This window comes from Cydia amplana, chromosome 5 (genome assembly GCF_948474715.1).
Source record: "Cydia amplana chromosome 5, ilCydAmpl1.1, whole genome shotgun sequence".
Lineage (NCBI taxonomy): Eukaryota > Metazoa > Arthropoda > Insecta > Lepidoptera > Tortricidae > Cydia > Cydia amplana.
Window position 1 is genome coordinate 2,702,133 of NC_086073.1, and position 22,393 is coordinate 2,724,525.

Here is a 22,393-nt window from a genome sequence, read left to right on the forward strand (position 1 = left end):
TATTTAAAAGGTTAGTATTAAATTACTGGAATTAATTCTTCTATAAGATTTTTCCTTAAACATTTAAAACAGCTTTCCGATAAAAATCATACTTGTTTATTGTTCTTAATTTTAGATGTATTCAATTTAATACAGTTTGCAATATCGCTGTTTGTTTATTATTGATAAGGCTTACCTAATTACTCATTTCTAGCACATATCCACCAGTTATTAAATGACTATTATTTATTTATATAAAACAGGATAGTCTTTTAGACAAAGGTGAAACTCCCTAATACACTTTCTTAGGATTTATTAATCTATTCAATAAATCGAGGTCAAACAAAGATAAAGGTCATTATAGTTTCACGAAGCAACCTTACAAAAACATGTTATACTCAAAATCATCAACAATCTGTTCAACAAGATTTTTTCAACAAACCAACGACTTAAAAGTGAGATGTAAAAAAATTTATAACCTCTCGCAATACTCAGCCATGCGTTAAATATTAGTCTACCAAAACCCCGTAATTATTACAAACGGGCAAATAAACGGTCAAATATCCCCATAATACATTTTTCCATAAACCAATTTGAGGGAAGTTCAATCTTATTTGTATTGTAACGTAGATTGCTTTTCGTTTGTAGAGTGTTGTCCAAAAATGGGTGCTGTTGAATGGACAATACATGGGCGCCGAGAATTGTTCGAATATTAAAAATCATTCGAGCATTATTGAATTGCTCTTTGCTATTAATTTAGGGTGTGGCGGCTGTGATGGCGGTGCGATAAGCGCGAATACACTGTTTCCTCTTCGTAGGTATTGTTTTATTAAATATATGAAAAACGGGTCACTCACGTATTTTAAGTCGAAAAACGCTCGACATGTTTCACTTAATATACGTTTCTAATATATTTAATATGTCTTTGTCTCACGGAAGTTTAGGTATTGTTTTATCTGATTCGCGCCAATCTAGGCTATCACAAAATATTCCAATGTTATTTCACCATCAAAGTATATATTATTTTCCACTGCCGCGTACGGGTAGGAGTCTTGCCCGCGGTCGTCCTGCCGCGGGACATAGATCTATCTAGGTGAAGGTGAGATCACGCCAATATGCGACTCCGATCTGTAAATGAATTTTATCCTCTAGCCGCCCAGAGGCCTAGGTATAAAAAGGTCAGACCATATATGGAGAACAAGAGATTGCCCGAAGCAGTGTTCTACTCAGTGCTCTTGTAGAAAGAGGAAGCAGGTGGGCCAGTCCCTGCGACATAAATATGTTCTCGACCGCCACCTCGTCGCTTGCGGTAATATACCTTCCGACGGACAGCTGGGAGGACATTGCGCGACAAAAATAGGAATGGTGTTCTACGAGTAGTGTTCATAAGAAAATAGATGGATTTGAGAGATCGATTTGAGTAGCAGCGTCTGAAAGACTTAGACGCAAAGTGACATATCGGCAAGACGCGACCTAAGCCCTCGCACACGTATACCCGCAACTCGACTGGACAATTCCACTACGCAACGTGTGACCGCTGCGCTCGGTCACCAGTGAATGAATGAGGATGATTCATTCATTCATTCTCAGTCTCATTCATTCACCAGTGAAATAGTCTTGTTGCAATAGCAATGAAAACAGTTATTTTTCTCGTTAAATGAATTTACAGAATACTAACATACAGTACAGCCACATTTGTAACCGCTGGAACTGGGCCGCAGCCCGCGCATGCTATTGTGAAGTACGTGGAGTGGTTCCGTTCAAAATGATAATGGTTTTTATAGGCATTGTAGGTGCGGATTTTTGCAAATTGTTATGTGGGCTGAAATCTCTCAATTATTTAATAGCTTATTGCACTCTACCTGCATCCTTTAATGTACATGTATTTAGTAGGTATCAGTTTTTTTTAATGATATCACATGATATGTACCTACCTAGTGAAAACTCTTTTTTTTCAGACCCAATAGACTTGAATTCCGATTCAGATTTAACAACTTCTCCCTGTTTTGATCTTATTTTGATACGACCTTGAAGATCGCTCACGCTGATAGGTGCATGAGAAATGAACTGAAAGTTGTGCGTGAGATGCGCGCCAAGTTCGTATCAAAAACAGTTGAAAACCTTAACAATAAATGCCCTAACCAGGATTCTTTTTAGTGGTTTGGCCAGCATCTACATCACAACAACAGGAACTTTTTCAAAAACTAGGACAAATTATAAGCCAGACTTCCAGCGTAGCCGTAAAAGGTGATCGGTATAAAGCCTTTGGCCGCTCTAGTTTGGAAATAATGCAATTAAATATTTCCACTAGCTATATTTTCCAAGGCCTGAAGTTCGCAAAGGAATTATTTGCAATAGTTTGAGAGCTCGTTAGCGTCCACCCTATTTATGCTTTAGTTAAATATAAGGATCCAAGTAAGACTTAGAATCTAAAGGACTGCCATTAGTAGTAAAATGTAACTATAGGTGATTTGTTTTACAAGGGGGCTAAGATGTTATTTATCTCCTTGTGAATGATTCAGAAATTAAATCACGAGCCTTGCGTGTGTTTTGAAATATGAAATCTTGATCGTTGCGATGATTTCAAGGCACGAGGGGAGGCAACAAACTTTACTATCGAGTGAAACACATTTTTTTTACCACATCGAGGAAAATACCAGCTGTAAAACCTTACATCTCAAATCCAAATGAACGATAGGTTAAGGTTTAAATATTTATCAATCAAAATAATCACTTAAAAGTCAATTCCACCAGCCAAGATGAGGTAGAAACTCAAAATTTACATCACGTTACCTTGAAATTCTTGTGGAAAACCTCCAACTTTCTCGTCAGTTTTTGAATAAAAAAAACCGGCCAAGTGCGAGTCGGACTCGCGTTCCAAGGGTTTTTCCCGAACAAGAGTGAGAGAGAGAGAACGAGTGATCCTATAAGGGTTCCGTTTTTTCCTTTTGAGGCACGGAACCCTAAAAAGAAAGACTTTACGAGCTGGTGTGGTGAAAAATAATTTATCGTAGATTTAGAGCAACCAAGCTAACACTGCACGGACTTTGCAACAACAAAGAGTGAAATTGTCATAAGTCATAAGAGTCAAACTATGAACATTTATAATGACACTTCCAGATTTTGTTCTGTCAAAGCTTAAACTGACTCTAGCCCCATTGACTTGAAGCAAGCATTTCCAATTTGCATGTGTAAAAAACCTGCTTATGTTATAATTATGTTAATTTTTCTGCACGAATAAAAAATGCAGCGCTGACGAAAATTTTTAAAAATACAACTGGCCTGGTTTAATTTACATAATGTATTTAATACTAAATCAAATATAATTCGCAGAGTGTATATCATTGTTATCAATGTCTTGCCTTCTTATTCTCGTTAATAATAGTCTTGTTACAGTTACAATTACAGTTACAGTTGCAGTTATCCGACGAATCTTTCTTATCGTTTTTAAATTCACAGAACATATTTTTTGCTGTTTTATCTATCCAGTCGTAGAAATACGTGACGTTGGTGTAAATAAGGGTTTTGTTGGAATAGTTCCTCTTAAAAAAGGAGGCGAGACCGATCTGTATATGTTTGTGTATCACGAGCGCGCTGCCGGAGTCTCCTCTGCAACAAAGAGGAAAAACAAAATAGAGTCATCAGTCTAAGCTTATATATGTTGTGCGTAAAATCTCCTTTTTAACCTCCGACGCAAAAAGGGGTGGTACTTATGCGTTTTTATTGATTTGAAAGTAACAATTTTAGCGGCTGTTCTTAGACATGTTGTATTAAAATCGATATATCGGTTTCAATGTGTTGAGGGTTTTCAATTTTTATGTACTTCCTCGCACTCAGCATTGCGATACAACAAGGAAATGCCGCCAGCATCCTTTGTACAACGCCTCAAGGGCCTATTTTAGATTTAAGCCAGTTATTAATTTAGTTTATTATTTGTATTGTAGTACCTTTGTATATTTAATTATGTAAATAAATGGTTTATAAAAAAAAATCCTACCGTTGAGGATGACTCCCATCCGGATTGTATCCACAGATGGTCCCGGGGGGTATTCCAGGCAGTTTTTTTAAACACTCCTCATTGCTCATAATCTCTTGGCTGGTAAACTTTAGAAGATCTGTCTTTGTGTTCATGTCCTGAAGTATAAAATAAACTTTTAAATCCAAACTTTCCTCATTTGTTGAAAGTCTGTATAAAACCTTATAATACTGGCACAGTCTATTCTGTATCAATTTTAAAAATTATTTGAATAATTACAACTTTTAAGATCCCTGCTCTCTCTCTAGGAAAGGCACAATTTTTCCTTTTTTTTTCTTTAAGAAATAATTCTAGCTGATTGTTTAATTGCATTTTAGCTTCGACCAACACGGAAGGGACGCGGCATTCGCACTATTTCCCCTCTGCCTAGGTACAAGATCAACTGATCTAGCGCGGGTAACAAAACTAGTTGCGCTCGGATTTTAAACTAGACTGAGTCCAGACGCGCTAGTGAACACAGCAGCAGAAAAAATGCCAATTGCTCGGTTTTTTGTTGTAAAAAGAGGTCGGGGACATCAAATTTACAAAAAGAAGGTGTTACATTTCACATGTAATATTTTTTTTACATATCATACGTTTAATTACATTTAAACACAATTATTATATTTTAGTTGCTTGTAATTGTTAGATTTATCGATTTTTCTCGCCCAGTACAAATTGCGGATCGGTCGAGCGACAAATCCGACTTCTCATCTCTTGACGAAAATCCGTACACAAAAACAGATCGAGGTGTGCAAGATTTGTCGGTGTAGGGTGTCATTTTCTATGTATTTGTGTCGTCATTACAGATTGGATTTTGTATGTAAGTGTGTGAGAAGTGCGACTGTGTGCACGTTCCCCCCCGCGAAAAATGGCAGAATGATTTGAATGTCAAGATATCGCTTGGGCCTATCCCTTCCGACGTGTCGGAAGCCCGTGTTGATCGAAGCATTTTAGCCATTAAAAAATCTTACTTATTTGGTCTAAATCGTATCGTCTCGTCAAACGACCAGTGTGCCTTTGTATTCATATTAATTTAATTCATAAAGCCATTTTATATTATTAAATAGTACAACTGGACTTAATCGCGTATTTAACATTTCAGTTAAAAAAAATAGGGGTCAGTCTAAAGTTATTAATATTTTACACACACATTATTAAAATCAATATTAAGTGTAAGACTTACGTCTATCCATCCCCAACCCGCAATCTCAGCTATTTTGTACTCAGGCAAATTTTTCATCAAGCTAATCTTCTGCACACCTTTCCCAAACTTCAGATTCTTTTCAAGTACCAACACAGCTATATCGTTGGTGAAATTCTTGTGTATGTACTGTTCATGAACTTGAAAACCGACAACCTTGTTCTTGTTACCTTTATACTTTTTAACGCTTCCTGTAAAAGCCCTTATGGAAAAATTTTGTTTATCTGTACATGTATGGAGACAATGAGCGGCTGTCAAAAGTATCACTTGATTTATTATAGAAGCGCCACAATAAGTAGCACCATCTTTTTTACATTTTATATGAAGAAATGCCACATGTGGAAAATCTTCAATTATAGAATAGTTGCCTCCTACTATGAAACCGTCCATGTGTAATATGTGTATTGCAGGTTTTGCTGCTGATAATTTTAATAAACATAAACATGTTAATATTCTGAGTAACATTTCTAATTTTACTGTCAATTTGTTTATGTATTGCAGAGTATACGCGTCAATAAGAAGTGATTGAATTCGCATACACGTGAAATCATAGTTTTACGACCATCTGAGTAATGAAGTACGTTTAATTAGGTTTGATTGGGGGTGTAAAATATAGGTACGGTTTTAATTAATCTGAAACGCTATTATTTCATCTCTTTCGTTATCGATCGCATCTGTGGTTTATTCTTGATAAATTTATTTGACAACACCGTCCTTAGATGTCGATTTTACTGACTTCAGAAGGGCTAATATGGCCGTCTCTTTATCATTTGTCATCATGCCTGTCACGTTCTAACAAGTATGTGCGAAAGTGACGTATGACATGACAGGTGATAAAAACTCGACCATGATAGCGCTGCAGGAGCCCGATTCAGATCTAACAACCTTATGCTTTTGATCGTATTTTGATATGACCTTGAGGATCGCTCACGCTGATTGGCGAAAACGACACTCACGTTTATAAGTCGAAATGGTTCGACATGTTTCGTTTCATTTAACGATGGTCTAGTTATTGTTGGTTTCAAGGTCATTTTATTATGTCTGTAGCTTTAATTAATTTTGCTTCGAGTAATTGAGTTTCTAGTTCCTCATTGCAAATAGGTACTTAAAATTCTACCACGTACGATTTCCGTTCCTTATGGATCGATTTCAACATACGGGGGGTTTCAAGCGTACGTCGCTCAAATGTACAGGGTGATGCGATTCCGGCCAGGTCGCCGTGTGATTGGCCATTACCTCCCTGCGAGAGCCACCTGGTTCCTACAATCTTCTTTATTTAAACCGACTGTATAGGCTTCTAGCTTGATTATTTTTTTAGAAATTTCTTAGTGCTGATATCTGTCGATTAAGTGTTGACACAATTAAAATGTACCGACAGATGTGCCGGTAAAAAATAAATGTACAAAATTGTTACATTTTGGGTGCATTTATCTTGATGTTTTATCTATAAATTTTTCAATATTTAATTACTTACCTGACTATGTCAAACCAAAAAAGAGGGTTTTGCTTTTTAGCGGTATCATCTGCGTAATAAAGTCCCTCATAACTTTTTATGATAAGTAAATTGATAGGTGATTGGCCCTGATGGAAAGTGAAGACAGAGCCTAAGATGCTAGTTCAAACTCAAATAAATATAGAGTAGGTTACTACTACTACATTGGTACTGGTGGCTGGTGTAGGTAGGCTATCTGAACCTTTGAAGTTCGATCTTATGCATTCGATTCCCATAACGTTTAAGTTGTAAGTCAAACCAAACTTAATTTTTATGGTAATGTTTTTATTTTGTAAAAAATATAATTTGAACCCTTTTTGACCAAATCTGCCTGGGTGATTCTTATCTATAGCATTGATAACGGTTCGAAACTGAAGGATTTTTTTTGAATAATTTTCTTATGCATCGTCTGTCAAAGTTGACAGACTTCGGCGCCCTGATACGCCTGACGTATAGGGCGCGCAGCGTGCGCTCCAATGCCGCGCGCCCTCACATAAAATTCATGTCAAGTGACATCAAATAAATTAATCACAATAGTAAAATGTTATTTCTTATGTGATGAATCAAAGTCCTTGGTACAATCATTTACTTTTAATTTACTCCAACTACTTACTTCTACGTACACTCTTAAACAATCTTAAGTTCACAAGCAGTAACCTTCGTGCTAAATTTAGTGTTACTCGTTCCAGTGCCAAGCGAGAATGAATCTTCCACCCCATGGTACGTTATATTTATACTTTTCTATCATTAGAATTGGCGGGTAGGAGAGAAGGGTCATTTTCGCGAGTACCGACAGATTAATTAACAAATATTCGGGTAAACACTGATCATATTTTCAATCACTACCCACTGAATGCTATTAGTTAAACCTAACTTACACTAAATAATTATAATTTATTCTCAAGATCTTATGAAATATCACACTCGGCCATCCGACTGCGTGCTACCTCCGGTGCACGATCAACAATAATATCACACTCGGCCGTGTTGCCTAATTCCTTTCCAATCCTATTTTAGATAACAGTAGTCTGTTTATACAATACCAATACTCTTCATTGTACACCTGATTACAATAAAATAATACAAAGAATTACAGCAACTCAAATAGAGGTAAACTACAAACGGTAATTTCGCTAAAAATAATTTAAACAATTATTTAATTTATTCATGGTAGCAGGTATTGCAGATGTAAATGTTACTTATTTATTCTTCAGACTAATATTAATGTTACTTAAAAAGGGATATTTAAAGACTTATTTACACTACAAACCATGAAAAGGTTCACGAAATATATGTACATTAATAATAAAAAAAAGAAATAGGTCTATTAACCACACTATCGACCCCTTTACTTTACAACATCATAAATCCTCAAACGATTAGTCATTTTAGCTACATAATCATCATACTTGTGAGTTGACCAACGCATTATCGATTGGCTGATTATGATGTTTACCTTAATTACACGTAGGATTATAGTCACATTACTATCGGCAAGTACTATAGAATAAACCCAAATTTATTGCATTGATTTTAGTACTGTAAAACACTTTTTTCAATTAAGTTCTCTAACAAACATGGTGCGATCACCAACATTTAGCCTGATACATTGAAATAGAAATAATGAAACAAACTTTCACAGCATTTAGCAATTGACATCGATAATTAACTAATCTCTTTATATGGTCGTGATTAAATTTACTACGTTCAAATTTTAGACATAGGAACTGTTTTATGGAAATAATGTTTTAGAAGCTACGTAATTACATTAACGGCTTAATTAGGCATAATGTAATTACCAGTTGTAATTATCTAACGTTTTCTCTCTGAAATCAAATTAATTTGGTCACTTACATCATTGTAACCCTTCAAGAGTGTACGATTACAATACTAGCTACAAACTTGATGTGAGCGTGGCCTTAACTCCCGCGGTCCTTCTTCGTAAGAGTCATCAGAGAGAAGCCACCCACGTCAGCGTCTCCTGTGGTGACGACATCTGTCTTTAGGCACCTCACGCTCGGCTGTCGCAGTGTTCCGCGTCATCTGTCCACCGTCGCTGACCTCATTTTTCCCTGTAATTAAATTTCAGTGCGCTGCATGATTGGTTGTTAAAATATATTTTTTTTCACCCTGCACAGCATACCAATGCTTTACCGTGTTTAAATTCAGCACTTGTACATATCTACTTATATGTACTTATAGGTACTTACTTCAATCAATCAATTTTCCTTCCCATAACATACATGTATAAACATATATTAATCAAATTTAGCACATCATTATTGTTTGACAGTTACTCACTCTCTAATTTATACTAATTGTACCTACCTATAGCGGCTATAGCATATCACCTACACAAGGAAAGTGATTCTTTAGACTCATTGATCAGACTATTTATAAACTTTTTGAACTTTTTGAACTTTTTGAACTTTTTGAACTTTTTGAACTTTTTGAACTTTTTGAACTTTTTGAACTTTTTGAACTTTTTACTCTTTTTACTCTTTTTACTCTTTGAACTCTTTGAACTCTTTGAACTCTTTGAACTCTTTGAACTCTTTGAACTCTTTGAACTCTTTGAACTCTTTGAACTCTTTGAACTCTTTGAACTCTTTGAACTCTTTGAACTCTTTAACCTTTAAACAACTATTTTAAACTCTTTAAACTAAGCTCGTACAAAATACTACATCCGTGGACTCTGGCAGCACACCTACATGTCCGCACTCATAACAGCACATCTACATGGCTGTAGACTTTCTAGCTGCGCACTACATGACCGCACTCATAAACAGCACATCTACATGGCTGTAGACTTTCTAGCAGCACACTACATGGCCGCACTCTTTAAAACCTTTAAACTCAACTCAAAACTCTTTAAACTTTAAAACCTTTAAACTCAATTCAAAACTCTTTAAACTTTAAAACCTTTAAACTCAACTCAAAACTCTTTAAACTTTAAAATCATTAAATTAAACTAAACTTTAAAATCATTAAACTCAAAATCTTTAAACTCAAAACTCTTTAAAATCATTAAACTAATCTTTAAACTCAATACTTTAAAATCATTAACTAATCTTTAAACTCAACACTTTAAAATCATTAAACTAATCTTCAAACTCAACTCTTTAAACTTTAAATTTTTAACTCAACTCTTTAAACTTTAAAATCTTTTACTGAACTCTTTAAACTTTAAAATCTTTAACGCAACTCTGCAGCACACCTACATGTCCGCACTCATAAGCAGCACACCTACATGTCCGCACTCATAAGCAGCACACCTACATGGCTCGACATATAATCTAACTAAATAATCAAAGCGAGCACACATAATTTGGCTCATTAGACATTGGGTCTAGCTATAACATACCACCTCCAAACCTACATGGTACCAGTAACATATTGGTCTTAGTATCCATTTGCAATGAACTCAATAACAAATCTCATGTAGTTTGTTTGTCTTGTTCCCAATGATACCTACCATACAAAACATATATATTTTTATTTTATTTATCCAAACCACTTATCATAGGATCAAGCTCTAGTGTACGCAGTATAATATTAAATATACGTAGGTAATAACGTGGCAACTAGATCGTTCTTCGCGTACTCAGGTAATGAAACATCAGGTTCACGAACAACATAGCACTTACAAGTTAACTAACTACACCATAACCACCTACATAGGTAACTAGCCATTAAATCTGGTTTTAGGGTACCGCCTACACGATATGTTACGATATGTTCCCATAGGTCATATATACAGACAACAGTTGTTTATCAATCAGCGCTAGAACAGGTAGCTCTATTATTTAATAAAGCTGGAGCATTAACAGACCGCGCGCGTCGTGTGCATAACCCGCCACCAACTCAATATTCTTACAGCCGGTGACCGAAACAATAAAAATTGTTAGGCAACTCAAAAATAAAAATAGTCTTGGAGTCGACTGCCGCCCGTTCTTATAAAGTTAGCACAGCCACTGACAAAACTGATTAACCAGTTATTTAATCAAGGCATATTCCCGGACTTACTTAAAATATCCATTATTAAACCCATATTTACAAACGGTGACGTAATCAATCCAAACCAATATCGTCCTATCGCACTCTTACCCGACCTTAACTTAATAAATCGAGTCTAAGACAACTTTTTCGTAAAGTGCAGCATTTTATCGTTTACCTTTTTTTTATCAATACATACAGAACATCTAGACAACAGAACACATAATTTAGGATTTTTGCTAGCCATGACATAAGCGTATGAAAAAGTATCACACGAAATCTTACTCTGTAGATTGTACGGGATGGGAATACGCGGCACTGCGTATAATTGGTTCAAACCAAATCGTACCTCGGAAACCGTAAGCAATACGTCCAAGTAGACCACGTTGATAAGGAGGAATTAAAAACTGTGACATCAAAATCGCGTCATATTATTTGCTTAATACCTACTTCAGGGAAGCGTTGGTGGATGCCTACTATTTCTGACATATACCTGTTAAAGACCTGCCAAAAATACTTAACACAGACACAACCTGCGTTATGTTTGCTGACAAAGCCTCTCTATTGTTTAGTAGCAATAACAACTCCGAATGTAGGTCACAACTTCAGAACATTTTTAGTTCCGTACCGAAATGCGTCGGTGAACATAACTTAGAAATTAACTTGAAAAAGACCAAAATCATATAACCCACCCACAAAAATAAACCATGGGAACTAAGTTAGACACTGCATCATGTAATATTGAAGAGGTCGCGGTATTCAATTTGTTAAGTATAGCCATAGATGTGGGCATGAATTAGAAGATCCATATACAAAATATTAAAACGAAATTGTGGAAATTTGTATATGCTTAACATACAAAGAAAGAATACACTTCGAGTATGCATTATCTGCATACTACGCGTGCACATGGCTTCGGTACGCTGTAGTTCTTTGTGGTGATAGTGTCGAGGCTGAACAACTTTCTATAATGCAGAAAAAGAGTATTCTAATTATGACGAATGTGCGTAAAGCAGATAGCTGCCGTCCGTACCTTGTTCGTTACAAACTATTAACACTGCCCTGCATCTATATTTTGCAAGCTGCTCTTCTTGTTCGCGAAAACCAATCATTGATAACTATCTATCACGAACTTGCAATTGTGTAGAAATGGTCCACATTACACATGTATCTTAATAACTAATAAAATTCCATACCTAATTAAGCAACAGAACCTCCATGCGATCTAGAAAACGAAATTACAAAAATGATAACTAGATAATTGTTACATATTTACCGTAACTTCTTTTTAAAATGTGTTTTTCAATTAAAAGACACATCCAGATAAATATAATCTTTAAAAAACATTTTGTAATGTATGTGACATGAACTTTCTTGTAATTGTATCATATCTTAATGTATTACTAATTTAGGAAACTTTATAGATTTGTTAGTACGCATGATGATTAATTAATTCTATTTTATAATGACGTCATAGATTGATTTACTGAACTGTATCACAGGACGTCATGGACCGACCTACTGATCTGTATGCAACACCTTAATTATAATAAAATGTATGTACATGACTTAACAATCAATAACTGAAATGGATATTTCCACGCAATACTTTATCAAGGTGTCGATCTTTGGGGTACAGCTGCTGATCGCGATAGACTGCTCAGAATGCAAAAACGTGCCCTTTGTATAATTGATGGCAAACCCACTGACTATCCTGCACAATCTCTATTTAAAACACAAAATATTAACTACTAAGTGCTTACTGTATGTTTGTCAGAACAAATATACACTTGGACAAGTGTAGTGCATCTAACCGTAGTCGCCCAGCTCGCAGGTTGCCTGTCCTGCTCGTTCCTAAATACCGGCTCACGAAGTCGCGTAAGTCGTTCAAGATCATGAACCAACAATTTATAATTCAGTGCCGACTGGCATAAAGGAATCAAAAGTGACAACAATTCAACAAAAACTGAAATCATTACTTCTAGAACACGATTATTACTCAATTGACGAATTTATATTATCTATGCAAAACGATCACTGATTCCAACACCTCGTATTGAATGGCAATGCAAAATGTATTTATTTTACCAATAAAAATCTGTATAACAAAGACATTAGGGTCTGACTATGGTACACCACCTACATGGTGACTAACTTCATGCTAACTACACTATTACCCACCTACATAGGTAACTAGACATTCGATTTCTTGCTATCCAACCACCTACATGGCACTCATACATAGGTACTAATGACAACGTGTCAGCATTTATTCATTTCAGAAACCAATCAAAGGCGTTATCATGTATGGCTTTACTTATTAGATTATTTAGCTCATACTATGTAAATAGATTAAGTTCAGTATTCGAAAGTCACGTAAGTATATAATATACATCATGTAAATACTTTCAATTTAACGACGGCATAACAACCGAGCACTTCTGTATATTTCTTCACAATATGGGTTATTTAAATTTAAAACCACTCTGTTAAATAATACTTCCTTTAATGACACTAAAGTTACTTGCCTATAACCGTACACGTACAATTATACATGTTTGTATCTTGATTGCTAACGGATTCATTAAATATTTATCCAAATCGTATTCATCGTATTCAATTTTACTATAATCGCGATCACGTATCATTGTATATGCCTATGCTCGGCAAAACATCGACATTACACAAATAAATAACCTACTACTACACTGTACACACGAATTGTAAGTAAGTATTCAAATTCTAAGACACTTGTAACCACGGTCTTATCTTATAACATGGATCTTGTAAAAAAATAAAGTTCCCTCGCTCAATGCCTGTATCGATTTTGATTACCAGCAGAATTCTAAATTATGTAATAAGTCTGCATTTGTTACTTTAACTTGACCATGATCGCGTATCTACACATTCTTAATTAGGTTTTGAGATTACAAGCATTACAACTTAAAACTTACTACCATAACGTCCGAGTATATAAAACATGTATATATATATATACTAGGTACTCACACGTTCTAGTCCTTTTGTGGGCGCCGTTGACCGCCGCTTCTGACTTGTGATGAATCAAAGTCCTTGGTACAATCATTTACTTTTAATTTACTCCAACTACTTACTTCTACGTACACTCTTAAACAATCTTAAGTTCACAAGCAGTAACCTTCGTGCTAAATTTAGTGTTACTCGTTCCAGTGCCAAGCGAGAATGAATCTTCCACCCCATGGTACGTTATATTTATACTTTTCTATCATTAGAATTGGCGGGTAGGAGAGAAGGGTCATTTTCGCGAGTACCGACAGATTAATTAACAAATATTCGGGTAAACACTGATCATATTTTCAATCACTACCCACTGAATGCTATTAGTTAAACCTAACTTACACTAAATAATTATAATTTATTCTCAAGATCTTATGAAATATCACACTTATGACAAATAAAAAAAAGTCCTTAAACCGAAAACCGAATTAAATAAAAAAATAATGAAAAAAACAAAACCCGACTGCTGCAGCAGCTACTTGACTAATATTTACCTATTTATTTATATTTAACTCCATTGATTTGGCTACTACTCCCAAATATAGTTTACTATACTGATCAAGCGTAAATATCTTCAAATAACACCCATAGCGAGATCACAATGTTCGTCTGACCAACGAGAGGTAAGAGCAGAAAGCGGCATCTTGAGTGTCCTATTTGCATACTTGCAATACATTTCTTTTGCATTTTTGACTATCCAGTCATAGAAGTATGGGACGTGGGTGTATACGATGGTGTGATTTGTAAATCTTCTTCTTTTGAAGGAAACGATTCCGATCTGTATGTTATCGTAGATTACAAGGGGGCTGCCGGAGTCTCCTCTGCAAATATGTACCAAAAAACTAATTAAAATGTCAGTATTTTATCATATAAACCAAATCATCCAATTTATATGTATACGAGTAGGAACCATGATTCACATGGATTAAATTATGCTACACAAACATATTTAAACTATGACACGTTTTTAAAGTATGCTTTCCTTTCTGACTTCCTTGACAGTGCAATAAAAATATATATACCTAGGTATATTTATTTTCAAAAAGATACCAATACCATAGATAGCTTTTATTACAATGTTTTCTTGCTAGATCATTGGTATATGCTTCTAATTGTATACAATGAAGCTGTCTATATTGTAAATATGTTAACTTACACAGGTACAACTTACTTTTCAGGATAGCCATCACCATCTATGTCTGTTCCGCAAATCATTCCCATTGGTATTTCTGTATTACCCAATTGGCTAGCACATGCTTCTCGATCTAACACTAACTGAGGAGCATGTTTTAGGACATCACCTCTGGTACCTTTGGACTGAAAAATAAAAATAAGCAATGTATTACTTATCACGTTATTCTCCTAATCTTAATATTTGAATGTTTCTTATCAAAATTGTGTAACAAATTACAAATTTAACACATTATAAAAATTCAAAACACATAAATACGTAAAATTTTAACGCAATTAACAAGCTTAATTTAGACTGAAAAGTAGACCAAAAATTTGCGGCGTCCCACAAGGAAGTGATTTCAAGCCATTACTTGATATAATTTATTTTAATCAGATAGTAAAAACCGAAGAACATTTAAATTTAAACACAAAACAGTTGAACTTACATCTATCCAACCCCATCCAGCTACAACAGCCAATGTATTGTCAGGTGGATATTTCATCAAAATAATTCTTTTCACTGCCCTCCCAAAAATCAGTTCTGTTTCCAATCTCAAAAGAGCGATGTCATTATTGTGACGAGTTGGATAGTACTCTTCATGTCTTTTGTAACTGATGACTTTATTTTCAAAGCCTGAATATTTACGTATGGAACCAGAATAAGCATTGACTGTAAACGGATCACAATTCTTAAAACAATGCGCTGCGGTCAATAATATTACTTGATTCAGTATAGATGCTCCACAGCTTGAATTTCGATACACGTTACAACTTTTACTGATATATACCGCAAAAGGAAAACTTTCTATTTTAGACAAGAATCCCCCCACAATGTGCCCTGTCATAACATTTTCTTTACGCGCATTAATTAACTGAAATAAAATATATGAGAGTATAACAATAAGCGCTCTTTTTACAGTCATTTCTGTGCAGTTTTGATGTGAGGTAGTTTTAACGCTCCACGATAATTACTGAACAGAAACGGGGCGATAAGACGTCCATTTAATTGCAGCGAAATGCCTTGATACCAAACGTCATGAGCTACTTACAGCTGCCACAATTGATTTCATAAATGTCGGGGCAACAAGGCAAATCTAATTACATTAGATTTTACTGGACTTCAGAGACATGACAAGCTACCTACGATTTTGATGGTAGCTAACAGTTTAGTACTTTAAAGGCGAAGTTTGTATGTCCACTGCGGGTGCATTACTGTTGCGGTGTCGTTATTGCCGCCGCCGCATATGTTAATCTCCTTGATAAAATTAGTGACATTCGACGCCTCATTACTGCTGCAGCCATTTTGCACGACGCTGCAACAGTAATAAGCTACAATTGACATCCAGACGACACTTTAAAAGTAGCGATAACATGTTTATTCAGAATACACAAATATGGGGATAAAATCCTACTTCTAATAGACTCATACCTAATCACGTGTTCTGTCGATCCTTCGAGGAAATAAAATGCACCAAAATGTAGGTACATTTTGTAACTCTTTTTAGGGATCCGTACCCAAAGGGTAAAATCGGGACGGGACGGGAATGTGGGGTGGCCGAAATAGACAGAACATGAAAAACCCCAAATTTGAAAAAAAGTAGGGTACACAACTAAATAAAATAGCTCATACATTTCGTAAAGTTGTAAAGCAGCGATGGTGCTAAGATCGCGTAGCTAGCAAATTCGATTAATAAAACACTATCTCCCTCTCAGCCTGTAGTGCCTAATTTGAATGAGACGCTAAGTTTGTTCATTAACTGTAACGAGATTGCCCTTTTGAAGACGGGAAATATTAAATGTACAAAAAGAATATGTTGTTTTAAGAGCTTTTTCTAACATTATTAAATTATACAACGGGACTTAATCGCGTATCTAAGTTTTAAGATTTACCTCCGACGTTTCGAGGACGGCGTTGTCCCCGTGGTCTCGGAGAAGACTGGCTTAAGTTGACATCAGCATCGTCTAACCGCGCGAGTTTTTCGAACTACCCGCACTTGGTCTTGTTTATCCGCTTGAACGTTTTGCGCACTAGGGATGTCACTCTGTCGACACACAACACTAATGATATTCGATTTATCGACTGTCGATATTCGTTTACGCTTACATTATAATTTAATAATGTGTAAAAATCGTGAAAGTTTAAATCAGCTTTTTCTAAGTTGAGTTTACTTTGACGATAGTGTTATGAATATGAAACTAAAGATAACAGTTTTGAATGATTCACGGTTAGTTTCACTACACTTATATAGATCCCCGATATCATATCACGGTCGATATACCTACCTAAGTCTAGTGAAACCAAAGATTATACGAACTCTGTCTAAATAATGTACTTAGTAGCTAGTAATTGTTAAAGTTAAATTATTAAATACCTAATGATGATGGCATGTGCGTGATAAACAGCGATCAAACTGAAATTTCATATATTATCAATACTTACTATACCTATGCGAAAGTCACTCTGTCTGTCTGTATGTCTGTTACCGCTTCACGCTTAAACCGCTGAACCCATTTAGATGAAATCTACTATAGGGACAGTTTAAGGCCCGGGGAAGGACATAGGATTGTTTTTATCAATCTTCATCATTATCAGCAGACAAAGTCACGGGCAGAAGCTAGTTCATTTAAAAAAATACCTAAAATAAAATAAAATTCCATGATACTAAACAATATAAATGCGAAAGGAGGTTCTATACAAACTAACCTAATTTGAATAAAAAACACATCAAACAAAGGACTTCATGTATGAAATTACAATTTAAAATATCATCTACTCTAACTGTGAGTGGAAACAGTTGCATAGATATTGGACATTATTCGACGTATTTTAAAATAAATTGTAAAAAATGTAGAAAAATTGCATACATTTGGTGTGTTAGAATGAGTGTGGTGGGTGAGGTTGAAGTAAATTAAAATTAAAATGAAACTACTTGGATAGGTACCAATTCCAAAAAGGTCGTATAATTACAAAATCAAAACTGTAACAAACTCGAATTTAAACTATTCACTGTAACAAACTGTTGAATAAATAATAAATTGATATGCCTATTCGTGTCAAAACAATTATACTCTTATCATTTAACATAAAGGACAATTGCATACGTCTTAGAAAAATACAATCAATTCAATAGATAATAATCATTTTCTCGTCAATGATGATTCAAAATTAAAAGTGACTTCGGTAATGAACAAGATTCTCATACTTTATCCTTCTTTTTTCTCAATGTAAAGAGTCGCTGGATAATTAATTTTGATCATCAATATTTTACTTCAATGATCAATGACATTTTCCTGATTTTATCTACAAACTGATAGTTTGGATAGCGGTAGCCATACAAACAGAAATAATGGATGTGGATTGGGCGTGTGCGGTGACAAAAAAAGTTCAAGTAAAATATTTTTTATGGAGTAAGTATTTATCGTTTTTTGTATTCGTCTGGTTTTTGAAAAAAAAAAAGCGATATTAGTAAAATCTGTCATAAACACACAAATAAATGATAGGCACTACCGACCCGGCTAGGAGGCCGTATCAAACTGATGACCAAAAACAGCCTCCTTATTCTTAATTTATTCAAAGATGGATATCTACAAGTGTCGGGTGTCCATAAACAAGTAAAGTTTTACTGAGAGCCGCGGGGGCCGAGAAAAAGGTCCCGGAATGTTTAGGGTGAAGGTACTTATGTCGTCAAAGCTACAGCTATCAAGGGCAGTATCTTATCTTTTTTAGATGACATTCGGATATGATAGCAGGATAGGATAGTGAGCCGTGGCCAAATCTTACGCTAAGAGGATTATAATTTTGAAAAATGGATAGTGACAGAAGTAAGTAAGTGTTTTATTTGTAAATATGATAGATTTACCTACAGCGGTGGTCAGTTTATAATATGTACAGTTTCCAAACGTTTTTATTTTTGACCAAACGGCGTACAAAAACATAAGAACAAAACAAAACATAAAAATTACCGCATTACTGCCACAATTAGAAGGTTATCACGTAGGTATATTACACCAAAGTGTGTGGATCGACCGCCATTGTAATAAAAGTCATGCGATGAAGACTGATGCAGTCATAATACTTTATTTTTTAACTGTGACAGATATTAGGGCTTACTTTATACCTGAATCTAAGAGTGCAAAAAAAGGTTTTATCCAGGGTTTTTACGTTGAGTAGAAATATTTTACGTCTAATGCGTAAAACCGTAAAGGATTTAGGTTCATCTACAGCCATGCTTTTATCTGGTGCTCTGAATTCAATGATTTAATTTACTGCTTTTTCTTATAAGGTTTTTTTAGGTACTTACATTAAATATATTACTCGCATAGTTTATACCCGAATACATTTTTTACCCGAAATGCAATATAGTCTTCCATTTGAAAATAAATTCTCAGTTTTGAGAAGATTTAAAATGTTTTATTTACTTCATAGTTTTTGTTATTAACCACACGATTGTTCCACAAAACATCAGCATCGTCTTGCATAATTATTATATTAATAGCCCTATATGTATATTAATTAGAAGGTAATGCTGGGGAAACCACCATATACAATTTTTGGTTGGGAAAACCGTCTAGGTTCGTCTCTTATTTGTATCCGTAGTTCGCTCAGACACAGTCAGGGGGCTTACCGCGAAAACCTAAATTCGCAAATTGCGGCGAAAATTTCTCTTTTACTCCAATGAAGGCGTAATTAGAGTGACAGAGACAGATGCCCGCAATTTGCAAACTTCGATTTTCGCGTTTATAGTCCAGAAAGGAAGAACTTCGCTCCTACTTTACGAACCTTCTGTCAATGGAGTGTGTTAAAAACCCAAGAGTTAGAAGAGACGAAAGAGCTTGTAGACCCAAGCTATATAAAAAAATCAATAAAGTGAATAGGTATACAGGTATTTTGTGGAATGAGTTACCTCCTGAGGTATTTCTTTTGCGCATGGGGTTCTTCAAGAAGCGGGTATTCAGGATTCTTAAATATTTTCCAACGCAACGCACAAGTGGGTTTCTCCGATGTTACTTATGTCCATGGGCGACGGTGACGGTGACCGCTTCCCGTCAGGCAACTCGTCTGCTCGTTTACTGCCAAACACGTAAAACAACATATTTGAAAGCAGAGACATAGTTCTTTTCCATAATTTCCTTGTCATTGAATCTAAAACTCAACTATTTGTATCAAGTTCTTCATACTCCATTAATCAATACCTTAATATTTCTACCTACATGGGATGCCAGTAAATCCTCGGCTTAATTAAAATTGTTACGCGTCCGCGTCTGCGTTATGATTTATTTGACAGCCCTAAGGGGTGCTGTACACGGGTAAGATGGGTGTGAATAACTTTGTAGACTGAATTGTAATAGCTACATTCTTGTTTATGAGTGTGATTTCTTCGAAATTACATCTGGATAAAAAAGATTATGTAGGCATAGTGAGTATTATATTATTTGATTATGTAAGTACCTAAATTACTTAAGTAGGCGGCACATAGGGTAGATGATGTAGGTAGTGCATAATTATTTTCCATCGTATTTTGACGGAAGACTGCTATTTCAATCAGTCTTGGCATAAAAAGTACTGAGGTTGACTGAAGTAGCATGACAAATACGAACGTTTCCGAGAAAATAAGATGGAAAACAATTATACACTACACAACAATTGTACAAAGTGTCCTTACTACATAGTATATGAATTCCCGATCTTACTGACTGCGTCTGTGTGCGTACACCTTTAATAAGCTCGACACTAGTTCAGTTATTTGTCGTCGACTAATTCGGGTCGCTGACAACTAGTGCAGCTACTAAAACTACAATTCAGGTAAATAATCCTGAAAACGCGGAAAACATCAACGAACTATGTTATTGTTATAATAATAACAATGTTCAGTACTCGTAATTATTATAATAATAACAATGTTCAATGTTCGTGCATGTTTAAGTATTAACCTCGCAATATAAATGTCGTAGACATAACAATTAAAGTCATGCTTATAATTGAGTCACAGGAAGCGAATTTAAGCTCTCATTTTTAGACGACATTCTGAAATGAACATTCAGGAGACATAAGATATATTATAATCTATTAGTTTTCGATGCTAGAAACAGGCCACTCAAGGAAGGAAAAATAAGGGAAATAATCCACGTATAAGCCAATTTTGTGATAGTTGTAGATATAGGTGGCTAAAATCACAGCTTTGCTGTATATAGCTAATAGCAAGAAATTTTAAAAATGAAACACACAACATAGTAAAACAACACCTTCTTAATTAAAAGTCAGTTAATAAACAAGCTTTCGTGGTCCCTTTTTTGTCGGCCATCTAATTAACAACACGTGTTTACGGGTGACGTCACATCCGTGACATGACCTATTCGTCATCTATTCCTGTCAAATGTCACGCTCTAATTGTAATGTCAACTGTCAAGTTTGAGGCAAGAGTGATTTCGGAAGTGATGTGTTAGATTTTATTTATAATTGGCCAGTAATTAAAATAAATTATATCATAGAACAATATTAATAATAGGTACGTTTTAGGGCGTCTTTTGAGCGTCGGCGTCTAGTCAGCGCTACGAAAAATAGCGTCGCTGCGTAGTAGCGCCAACGTTGCGTCGAGCAGCACCCATAGAGTTAACTAGAGGCCGACGCTCACAAGACGGTAATGTGAGGTGGCCTTTAACGTTGCTGCAGCGATGACGCGAGCGATGTCTCTGTCAATTTCCTTAGTAAAATTAGTGACGTTCGTTGCCGCATTACTGCCTCGATTAGAAGTAATTAGAACGCTCAATCTGTCACTCATTTTGTCAAGGATATTGACAGTTACATTGTCTGCGTCAATGCTGCATCAATTATGATGCCACAGGAATACTTCTGATGTCATCATTCGAATATCACCTTCTTTCTACTGTGTAATTGTGTATATTCTTATTTTCCACTGCTTCTATTCGTATAATATATAATATAGGTACAAGTAATAATTATACACGTATGTATAATACTTTTTTTAAATTAAAAAGCCTTAATTTACTTATGTTGTAAATATATAAAATTATAAAATCTAAGAAATAACCTATAATAGTATAAAGTCTCTACCTAATCATTCGAACTATAATTTTGTTGAAGTTAAAATCATGAGACATTTCTATGTAAGTTTTATAAACACAACTATAAAATTAACACAAAACGCTTTCACCGTAATCATAATAACATCAAATATAGAACTAAAGGCATTCAATTACATTTCTAAAACAACACCATAACCAACCCGTTACATTTTAATTTAAGCCTAAAACAGTCGGGAATCAAACCCATTGCCCACATGAAACTAATTCCATTCACAGCTGGCCTATAAAAATAAAGTATCCAATATAAAAATCACACCGTACGTTTGTACCCCGCGGCGTCAAAAACGACCCTTATTTTTGTTAAGCCTGGTCTTTAATAGATACAATGATTAGAAATTGTTTGTTTTTATATTTAAATTAAACGGGTGAACAGTTGGGTGCACGAATAATTCTT

General features: G+C 35.2%; 2 protein-coding genes across 2 annotated transcripts; both read right to left on the minus strand.

Annotated features, from left to right (window-relative positions):
* Positions 1 to 3,329: 3,329 nt before the first annotated feature.
* Positions 3,330 to 5,757, minus strand: LOC134648164 (hypodermin-A-like). The gene is made up of 3 exons (XM_063502643.1): positions 5,181 to 5,757; positions 3,977 to 4,113; positions 3,330 to 3,588 (listed from the first exon to the last, which is right to left on the minus strand). Exons 1-3 carry the CDS (start codon positions 5,733 to 5,735, stop codon positions 3,330 to 3,332), a joined length of 951 nt encoding a protein of 316 aa, XP_063358713.1. The 5' UTR covers positions 5,736 to 5,757.
* Positions 5,758 to 14,296: 8,539 nt separating this feature from the next.
* On the minus strand, positions 14,297 to 15,853 carry LOC134648165 (trypsin alpha-4-like). The gene is made up of 3 exons (XM_063502644.1): positions 15,342 to 15,853; positions 14,894 to 15,039; positions 14,297 to 14,543 (listed from the first exon to the last, which is right to left on the minus strand). Exons 1-3 carry the CDS (start codon positions 15,816 to 15,818, stop codon positions 14,297 to 14,299), a joined length of 870 nt encoding a protein of 289 aa, XP_063358714.1. The 5' UTR covers positions 15,819 to 15,853.
* Positions 15,854 to 22,393: the final 6,540 nt, after the last annotated feature.